The sequence below is a fragment of the Branchiostoma floridae genome, chromosome 10 (genome assembly GCF_000003815.2).
Source record: "Branchiostoma floridae strain S238N-H82 chromosome 10, Bfl_VNyyK, whole genome shotgun sequence".
NCBI classification, from domain to species: Eukaryota; Metazoa; Chordata; class Leptocardii; order Amphioxiformes; family Branchiostomatidae; genus Branchiostoma; species Branchiostoma floridae.
Window position 1 is genome coordinate 2,947,181 of NC_049988.1, and position 11,009 is coordinate 2,958,189.

The 11,009-nt window shown below is 42.5% G+C and overlaps 1 protein-coding gene across 1 annotated transcript; it reads right to left on the reverse strand.

The window, feature by feature from the left end:
* Positions 1-8,468: 8,468 nt before the first annotated feature.
* Positions 8,469-10,748, reverse strand: LOC118424435 (pancreas transcription factor 1 subunit alpha-like). Its single transcript, XM_035832999.1, has 2 exons — positions 10,247-10,748; positions 8,469-9,188 (listed from the first exon to the last, which is right to left on the reverse strand). Exons 1-2 carry the CDS (start codon positions 10,725-10,727, stop codon positions 9,004-9,006), a joined length of 666 nt encoding a protein of 221 aa, XP_035688892.1. The 5' UTR covers positions 10,728-10,748; the 3' UTR covers positions 8,469-9,003.
* Positions 10,749-11,009: the final 261 nt, after the last annotated feature.

Sequence of the window (11,009 nt, forward strand, 5' to 3'; positions counted from 1 at the left end):
GGGGTCATTCTGTGTGCAAGGTCGACGGAGTTTGACCGAAAATTTAGGGTAAGTCCCCATACTAATTCAGTGTTGGAAAGAAAGTTTAGCAATTTCTATAATGTATTCTACCCACACAGATGAACTTTCATGCTAAGAAGTGAAGATGTTCCTCCCTTGTATCAAAATGGATACTACACAAGGACGACTCAAAAATTAAAAAGTAGTTACGGTAGTCCACAAACACTGTCATAAAATTTGCTTAAAATCAGCAGAGGAATAAGTGGTGGATGTTGATGAAAAATCTTTAAAAACTAGAGCCAAGAAATGACATTGGCCTTGTCTATTTCATAGAGTCATAGACGATTGATTCTTATGAAATATCTTATAATTCCAAAGGACAGAAACAAGGACAATTTCAAAGGAGATTGAAAAACTGAAGATGTTTTACGGTGACTAAAGTTCAACCCCAATGGTGTTGTACACGAACAAAAGATGCTCCAGTTTTAATAGATCCAAAGTGAAGTAGAATTGGTCTATAATCTAAGGACTAGCTCCTTACACAGACACGGGATAAAAGACCACAGCACGGCCAGAGTGTAAGAACAGGGCCCGTGAATAGCACGTTCCCGGACAAATTAAAGGCCGTACGTACCGGCTCCGAGAGGGGCACGGTCAAAAGTAAAACCCCTTCCATACACCGGCTCAAGAGAGGTCCAGACTTCAAAGCTAAAGGGGTAGTGCCTGTGCTTGACTTTCAACCTCAGCTTTCAACCCTTGTGAACGGATCTTTGTGTGTCTCAAAACGGCTAGAATTGAAAGTCGGCGGTTTGCCTTGACACAGAACGATTGGTCGCCATTGTGCTTGTAGCCGCGACCACAATGTCCGAGCACCCCCCTCCCATTTCTCTCCCAATCGCGATGTAAAAAAAAAAGAAAAATAATGGCCAATAATGTAACCACTTGACAACCGTGAGATCGGTTCTTTGCTGTCTGCTTTTCAAAATTCTAAACTTGCAAATAGAAAGCTAAAAAAGAATGGCATTGTCAATATGATTGTCATAATATTTACTTTCATACACACCGCACACTCAGCGAAAATATAGCTCAATGTTTTCTTTCATTTCGGTTGCCATATATAACATTAACATAAAACACGAGGCAGTAGCTATAGGCTAGGTTATCGTTTCCATCTAGTACTGTATTTAGCAGCATGTCATAATATAACATAAGATCTAGCTCAATGGTTTCTTTCCGATTTCGGTTGCCATACTAGCATATAACGTAAATACATGATAACAAGGGGCAGTAGCAATAGGCTAGGTTATCATTTCCATCTAGTACTGTATTCAGCCGAAGAGTTTGTATCTTATTTGCATTTCATATTTTGTCGGAAAGCGCGCGCCAGCTGACTTGGGCGCCTCCGAGGTTCCATGGGAAAGGCCACAACTGGCCCGATCATATACATGCATCAAGTGTTGGCTCAATCCGTAATATGCAAAAATAGATTAATCTTACAAATAAAATATAAATGCATGTGGCAGACTATAGTCGGCTAAAGAATATGTGATAGCATATTTCCATAAACTATGATAGTTTTAAGACTTATATAAACTGTCATGAAGTATACGTATTACTGGCTTCAAAATCGATCTGTCAATGTGTTTTTTTTTTAAAACACATTTTTAACTATGATTGACGAAATTCTGTGCTTGATTTGAGATTTAAGTGCATTTTCTATCTTCCCTACTTGCTGATTGCTTGTTTTGTTATGACGCAATAGCCAGTGTTGTTTGCGCATGCGCTCTAAAGTTCTTGTTGCCAGGGAAGAACAGGGCAAAATGGCGGGAAACTTGCATAGAGTAGAGGGATGCTCTATATCAAACCATCAATCATAAAATAGAGCTGTTCTTGACCATATTCTCGATTTTGTATTTGTTAACTGTAGTATTTTCTCAACATACATTGCTGTGAACTGCATTTAAGCCCGGTGTTGGAAAAATGTGCAATAAAGTTCTTCATTCATCCATATATCTCTGTATCTCTCCCTCGCTCTATATCAGTCTCTCTGCCTGCCTCTGTCTGTCTTGTGTCTCTCTCTGTCTCTCTCTTTGTCTTTGTATGTGTCTCTCTCTGTCTCTTTTTGTGAGTGTCTCCCTCTCTTTCTCTCTCTCTGTCTCCGTGTGTGTGACTCTTTGTGTTAATGTCCTCCTCTCTCTGAATTTGCCTCTGTGTGTGTGTCTCTCTGTCTTTCTCTCCCTCTCTCTCTGTCTTTCTCTCTCTCTGTCTTTCTCTCTCTGTCTCTGTGCCTCTATGTCTCTCTGTCTATCCCTTAGGACCCATATTTGCACTATATCCGTGACCCTAATACTTCTTAAGTGTGTTTTTAGAAAGAATTAAAGGCTGCAAGGCATGTGTCAAGACAGACTACTTCACCACACAACCGTTCTTCAAACTTGTAAGCTTCCAAAAGGCAGCTGCCTCACGATGGACTGAAAAGTTCTGCGCTGGTTGAATGTCACGTTTGTTTTTTCTATCAGGAGACCGGACTTGGTCTCAACCCGCATATTTTCTACTCCGACGCTTAAACTGTTTCTTTGTGCAAGTTTATCCCATGGAGAAGGCTTTAGCCGAAGTTTATACCAAAGTTGGTCCTACAGGCACGTTCTGTTGTCATTGTTGACTTTTTATTTCATTTTCAGGACATGCTTTCGTGCAAACTCACGTGGCTACTACGCTAATTGGACAAAACTAGGATAAAACATCTGCTTATTGTAGAAAAACGTAAAACTACAAAACAAAAGACCTATTTGAGCTGAGATTTGCTAGTGGAACATTCGCCTCGCTTGATGAGCAATTAGCGACGCTACACTAGTCCGAATAGGGCATTAGTGTATGATAACCTATAGTGGAGACTGACACGGTACTTTTGAGTTTGATAAATATGGGGTATCAAACTCTACCAGGTGATATACGCACTTGCCGATAGACTTTTAATACACCAGATTATTTCAGATTTAACAAAGAAGAGAGTGAGTTTGGAAAGATTAATGTTACCGCCGCCTGCCGCCTTCGCCCGCCCGGTCGAAAACGGAACAAAGCTGCGGATAAAGTTGTGTTTGTGTCGGTCACATTAGGCAGTAATTGCAAAGTTGTATTTTATTCGAATCTGCTCTCACTGCCGTTGACACATTGTCGTAAGACAAAGGAGGGGATGGATCGTCAACACGGCACGAATGGAGCCGACAAGACGCGGCCGTGTTCGCAGCTGGCGAGGGATAATAGAAGAACATGTGAACACGCACAGGTGCATGTTGGGGTCACCGTCGTACCAGACATTTCCACTAACCCCCAGATGAAAGAAAAAAATCTGTCTGTATGGATCGCAAGAAAAAAGTAAACACGTCAGAGTCTTTTCATAAATGCAAACACTCCTGACAAACAGGGCGGGCGGGATGGCAGATTTGCCCGAGCAGCCGACGAACCACCTGCGCCGAGTTTTTTGTCTGGTCGGAACACCCTCGGATAATGACTCAAAACGTCAAGGTCGGATTTGTATCGTTTTATACATGCTACCGTGGGAAGAAAACCGTTCAGAACAATTCGGTTCCACACATGTGGATGTTTAGACTCTATCGGTCTGCAGGGCCCGGGCGGGGGCGTCGCTAGGCACCGTCTAGTTAGGTAGAACAATGCGGACACCTGTGTCGACCACGTCGTCTTTTGTCGCTAGTGGAGACCGTTTCTACTCAAATCGCACAGGCACAGACTTTCACGGCAGCGGCTTTCCGGGTGCTTACAGATTGTTGGTTTAGCATGGCGTTTTCATTTCTCTTAGGTTTTTTTCTAAAGTATAATTTTTCTAGAGTATAAAGTAAAAAATGCTATTTCGCAGAGAACCAAACATACTAAGCAGAGTCAATGTGTGTGTGTGTCGTCGGTCTGGTTTTTACTGGTCCTACATTGATAACCTTAGTGAGGTCGTGTGGCGTAATTTTAGGGTGTTTGTTCCAGAACCCAGAGGTCTAGGACTCGAATTCTGCCATGCTACCGATATTGTGCGTTTGGGAATGGTATTTACTCGAATTTTCCCACTCCATCCAAGTGTAAAGTGTGGTACCTGACTTCGGTTGGGGAGGTAAAAGGCGGTGAAAGGAGAGGGATGGGCTCAGCCTTCCAATACGGTGCCCAATACACAGTGGATAACAACACACTGCCCATACGGCCTCAAAACAAAATATGCCGTATGTTATTGAATGTTTCCGTAGACGTATTTCCCATATACTATATACACTAAGACTAACATAACTTGATACGCGTATTATTATTTTAGTATCCAACAGGTGTGCAAAGCTTTGTAGCATGTGACCTATAGAGGTATGTATTACTATAATTCATACTTTGTGTCGTTTGACCCCGCTACATGTACAATAGCTAGAAATGGGTCAAGGCAAAATCTCTATTGAACTGCTTTCGTAGTGTACTCATATCAAGTTAACTTCAGTATATAAGAAATGTTCCCGCTACCACTACTAACTATCTCAACTGACTAACAGTACAATACTAATACCTTTCTATGACGTCTTGGTAGTTTTATGTTCGCCCTGTTACACGGCAGGTTTGTACTGAACAGTACAAGCCTGCATATCCGGACAGATTTAATTGAACTACTCACACTGGGAAGGTCCCCTAATCATTTCGATGAGTGTGATGGATTCTTTAACGTGATCGGGTGGTAGGTCTCCTCAAACAAGTGACCTCCATTTAACGTCCAATCCGAGGGACGTCCCTAACTGAAGCTAGGTACTGATGTCCACCCGAGTGAAGTGAGGAAATTGGTGAGCCTTTCGAAGGGCACAACATCGGAGTATGTCAGTGTATCTGAACCAAGGATTCTGGACCAAGCACCCTACCAATACGGTAACAATGTCACCATATTCCATCACATGATGTCCATCGATGGTAGGAGTGCGTACGAAGGAAAAAAAAAGTTGGGCAAACATTTATAAAAAGTTGCCTTCATTATGAAATCTACGTTGTTAGGAAGGTTGAAAAATGACCACACTGAAGATGGGATAACAAACAATATATTTTTCTTTTCGTTCGGTCACATTTTCTTTGACTTTGAAAGACTTCGCTCGTAAATATCCGTCGTGCCATATTTTAGCAGTTTATGGCATATATTCGGTAATTTTCTAGCTCCTATTGTCTTCAATTTTGTAACTTCTGTACGATTTACAATGCGGAACCGAACAACACATTTTTTTCGAAACGGACAAAATTTGATGCGTAAGTAAATGTCATCCATATTATCAAGTCAGTGTGGCCAACTAACAAACACACAGCACATACGTCTAGCTACTCTACAAGTCGAGTTTTCGGTTGTTTTTGACGCATTTTCGTGCCTGTTTACTTTCTAGTTTGTTTGGACGGTGGTGGACACGAAAAAAAATCGGTACAAAATGGAAAGTCTGAAAAATACGCCTAATAAAATCGCAAAACAACCGGAGCCGAACTTGCCGCTTGGAGAGTGCCGTCTAGCCCCGTTCCCAGCCCTAACGTTAGCAACACTGTTCAACGGCAAGCACACAGTCATAAATCATCTCGGCTCGACAGAAAACTAGCCCCGAGCATTTTGACCCCAAAATGGCGGGACGGTCTTCGCAAAGAAGAGGGTTCGTTTGACCTTGAACGCCAGAGAGTGTCGGGCTAGTTTCTTGCTATAATTATCCAGTTTCCTGTGACTATAGTTTCTGTATGACCCAGTCCGTGGGAAAAGAGAGGAGGTTTTAGGGTTGGGTGGTTCTAAACAGACGTGAACGTGGTTCTCACAGACAAGCCAAGTTCGCTGCAGACGACAGAATCGTGTGAGGAGAAAAAAATGGCGGGATCGGTGTCTGTTGTCGTCTGCATGAATATCAACAAGTTGGTAGGGTTGACATTCGCTATTGTTGTATACCAAATGTGTCAGAGGGATAGGGCTGTATTCTGAGGTATGTTAGCCTGATTTTCGTATCGAGAAACTTTCTATTAGTTTCTGAACGATGTCAGTTACAGTAATGACAGCAGGGGTGTTATATTGTACAGTGCGACATCGTTGTATCAGCACCTATGGAGCATAGAAAGAAGAAAGGTTTTTCTAGCCAAAGTCATGATAAACAAAGTTTGTAAGTATTGATGTAACGTTAGAAGTAAAATGTTTCAGTTTCTATTTGGTTCATTATTTTAGTATATTAGACTAGCTCTAACATTTTCAGGAGTATTCTGACAGAAAATTATTGTCTACGATAGCTATAGATAATAATTCGGAGGAGAGTTCAGCCACCGTAGAGTAAAATTTTAAATGTAACTCTCGTTAACCTTTGTCCGAGGGGTAACCTATATCCGTTTGTTTACAAAAACAGAATATCTAGCAGCATAGGGATATCAAGTCGAAGGTTGGTTTTAAACTGTAATGTTTTGAAAATATTCCAATATGAAACCACCGTTTGGATATCCCTAAATAACCCCGCTTTGAAACAACGGATATAGGTTAGCCCACGTATAAAGGTGAACTAGCGTTCCCCTTCCAGCAAACTGACTCTTCTATACAATTATTCACCTTATTTTTCGGAAATCTAGTATCTATACCCCGTAGGAAGGCCTGGTGGTAGCGAGCAGAAAAATACTAATCTCCAAGCAGAGGTTAGGCTCCGGCTGTTTTTTTAACGTTTTTTCAGTCGTTTTTTTTTCGGGCTTTCTATTTTGTCATGAAGAAAAACTTTATTGCACGACAGTTCTTGAAGTTCACCACAATACAAGACACGATACAGAACAGAAAGCCCTATAAAAACGACTTAAAAAAACAGCAAGAGCCTAATCTCTGCTTGGAGAGTACAAACATAACACATTACGATCGACCCAGGCGCGGAGTATGGGAAAGGACGTAGCTACCACCACCTGTATATGTTCTTTTTTTAATTTGTATTGTTTATGTGTTTGTCAGCAGGGCTAGCCCTTTGTAATAGCCATAGGCTAGTTGGGCAGCCCTGGCTGTGTGTTCGGTGCAGCCAAACCAATAAATAAATAAATAAATAAATAAATAAATAAGCAGATCGGTAGATAGGCCCAGAGCGAACGGGAAAGGTCTATCCCAGTCCGAGGGGCCACTGTGGTGCCACAGGGCCACCAAGGTGACCGAGGTCACGAGCAACATTCACGGGAGGCAGGCGAACAATGCCGAGGTCATATGGCATGAGGGTGGGGGGGCAGACACTGAAGGGGGGAAGAATAGTTCTCCTTCGCTGGGTGACCGAAGTTTTCTCCGCGAGAATGCACGACAGCTAGCATAGTGTGATCCTTTTTTTCTCGTCTCAAAAATACTGCGTTATAACACGGGCTATTATACTCTCCAAGCAGAGGTTAGGCTTTTTGGACATCTTTTAGGCGTTTTCTTCTGGATTTCTATTTTGTCTGGTTTTATTTTTGTCCTCAAGACAAACGTAAAAACTGGTTGGCGAAATAAAACGCTCCACAATGACTAAAAGACGTATAAAAGAAAGCATAACCTCTGCTTGAAGAGTAGGTACGTATATTACTGCAGAAGTGGGGAGGGGAAATAAGCCACAATTATTACCGGGAATTATGTAATATCAGACATGTGGAAATACCGTCGCCGTGGAAACGGGACGACATGATCAACCAATCAACAGTAATCATAGACATCGCCTGATTACCTCGTTCCCAGAGTATCTCTCGGACTCAGGAATCCAAATTTTACCCAAGTTTGCCAGCTTACTAAATAGACTAGTATCAGGCAGTTACATACACGTAGATCCTTCTATCTCATTCTGATTCCGAAGTTTCGAACCTCTCAGCTTAGACTATTTGGGTCTGTATGGAGGTTTTGTTGTGGTTCTTTTGTTGCGTGTGTGTGAGAGAGTGTCGCGACAATGGACGGGAGGGAGTGAGCCAGCAATTATCCTCAGCAAAGTCACCTTCCCCTGCTATTTACACGTCAAAGTCGTCCATTTTGTTTCCACGTTCACACACAACACTAACCATTTACCCTCTACTCTCCAGAACAAAAAGCACCCGTGAGCTCGAAAAGGCGACACGTCTATGCAAATTCAAGTCAACTACTTGCATTTGAAGACTTTCTGAGGAAAAGTTTTGGTCAGAATTTTGCTGCGTAGAGGAACCAAAGTGAAGAACGTAGCCTTGCTTTATGGAAAGCCACGTTGCTAAGGGATACCAAGTTTGGGCGGCCAAAAAGTCGTCTGACAACACCACGTAGAAACATAAGTTTGGGTTAGGGGAGCAGGGAGGGGGCGCAAATTGATTCACGTATTCTTCCCTCCCTCTTTCACGTCCATTGTCGACCATTTCTCGCACCGCAGTGGGGCCAAAGTGAGCTGAAACGACGTGAAATTTCTCGGCATAGAAGCAAGAAAAACTCAAGTGGCGAACTTGAATCGACAGAGCAAAAGCCACACAAGACCTCCCCATCGCTTGTAAAGATCTCAATTTAATGGTTTTCAATAGCACAGATCTTTAGAAACAAACACAGACTACGAAAAAGTCAAGCCGCAACAACAATAGAATGTCTGTACAAAAATATATCTACATCACACAACATTTAGCAGAACAATTAAATAATGCATTGTTTACACTTAACCGGAAGCGCTCAAAATCACGAATAAAGCCTCAAAAATATCTAGCATGTATTCTTGACATAATTTTTGTCAAAAAAAATTTCGATCTACGAAATTCGATAGATTATATTAGCCTCCTGAATAGCAGGCTGTACGAACGTGTCTTTTTTTTTGAACTTCAGAAAGTATATCAGTTTTATTACACCCTGTTTCTATTGCTATTAAATGGATGGTTTTGTAGTGCAATAGGTCTAATTTGCCATGGCCATTAGACAAATAAACAGACTCGTAGAACCTACTTGGGAGGATAGGACTATATAAATTCACACATATCGTCCACAAAGAAAACAAAATGTCCATCCATGCAACAACTGACGAAGGAATGATCGGTTCATGCCGGCGTGACGTTTTCGTAACCCGTCGTCTTACTTCGGGAGGCTCTCGGGTCTTCGGGAGTCCATACCTTGGCGTACAGTGTTGAGCCGCTACTGGCGGGCTTCTTTTCGTCCGTCCAGGACAAGGAATGACCCGCTAGCGGTGGTAGTCCATACTCTAGGTCTCCGGGCGTCGGGACGCCTGTGTTAATGAAGTAAATAACAGTGTAAAAATGACACGAAATGGGTAGCGTTTTCTACTCGTGGCTATAACAAGGCCAGCGTTAGCAAAAGTTATGTATTGCCTCCTTCGGTCAATATTGACCATGGTAAAATCCTAATTGATATCAGCCCTACAGCTTCAACTATGACTAAACCGTTCAATAAGAGATTGACACTCTCTGTCTGCAAAATAGAATCAAATATAAAACAGGCATCATAGAAAAAACAAACAAAGAAATAATTGAATATTTCGTTATTTTGTAGTATAAACACAAAGCAATATCTGACCCCCTCCCCTAAGATGTTGGTAACGCGCTACGTCGCGTGCTTCAAAAGTTTCCATATGGAAAACTTTGTCACGGTTGTGTTTCAATTTTTCACGGTCCTAATCATAACTTACTGTCCCCCTGCCAAACACTGTATTCAAAAGGCAAATCAGTGTGTCAAAATCTATTCTTATTTTCCATCTGGAACTCCGACCAGTTTTTCGCACGAGTTTTGCGGGCGCCCATTTCGAACGTGACGTCATAATCAAACGAGTTAGAGGGTGGGTGAGGGAAGGTCCGTGAGAAAATTTTGCTTTCCTACAATATGGTAACTTTCTAATCGTATTCCTTTGTGTTTGTAAGATTGAAATGACCTCCGATCGTCACAGAAATGCTGCACCTGTTCTTGTAAAAAAATCAGAGACGTCGTAAGTTGAATATTATTTTTGAAAGCGATAGAAAGTTTGCAATTTTCGAAGAACAAAATACTGCGTCGCAGGCCTTTTCTTCTTGTTCGTTATTTCACTAGAAATATGATCATCATAAACATGGTACCTATTGATACATACGTAAATCTATGTAATTTCATAAATTTTTCATGGCAAAATAACTTCCAAATCGAAATGTTACGTGCTTTTTTCGTGTGTCTGTTTAGTATTGTTGAGATAGAAGTTGTGAATATGTGCGCGCGAAGTAGTATATGTTTAACCATTACCAGAGCTGTGAAGAAAAAATGGAAAATTCCTAAAATATTAAATAAAAAAACTCTTACCAGTTCCTCGGTGACATATGATGACTTTTTTGGGCTGTGGGTGATTCGGGATGACTTCGCCGTTTAGTTCGACGTCAGAGTTCAGAAGGTCCGAAAGGAAGTTTATGTACCCAATGGCCAGACGCAAAGTGTCGACTTTTGACAGTCGCTTTTCGTACGGTAGCGTCGGGATTCTCTGACGCAGGCCGTCAAAAGCATCGTTGATCGACTGCATGCGTCGCCGTTCGCGTAAGTTTGCGGCCTGACGTTGCGCTTGTTGCTGCACCGCCGATCTCTTCTTACGTCGCCGTCGGACGCTGGGAGACGTTGATCCGTCAGGCGAGCGCGAGTCGTCCGTCAAGTCTTCCTGATCGAAGACGCCGTCGAGGTTGTCGTAAGACGACGGCGACGACGCGAAGTCGTCGAAGAAGTGTTCGACGTCGACGTCGCTGCCGACGCTGCTCATATCGTCTAGCGTGACGTCTTGACGTAAAGTGGACATAGCGCGGTCCCTAGAGTTTACGCCCGCGGGTCCCTTTAAACAGGGCCGAACTCTTCTTGGATTCAAACCAAACCCGTGACACGTGGAACTAGAACTAAGGGACCAATCACAGACCAGGACACGCACGGCCGCGGTTTTCATGGCGCGTGGCGGTTAGGTGGGGAGGGTGGCCCTCGCGTGGGCTCGCATTTTGTCAACAACAGCGGAAGAGACAATATTTGTCCACTCGGCCCAGAATTACCGGGACTACACAAACTAGTAACCAAAGCACAGAAGATTTCG

Bases quoted from the DNA above. Each gene is read 5' to 3' on its own strand.
- LOC118424435 (XM_035832999.1), bottom strand. From the start codon at position 10,727: ATGTCCACTTTACGTCAAGACGTCACGCTAGACGATATGAGCAGCGTC. The intron at 9,189-10,246 runs GTAAGAGTTTTT...TCATTAACACAG, and splicing joins CATATGTCACCGAGGAACTG to GCGTCCCGACGCCCGGAGAC.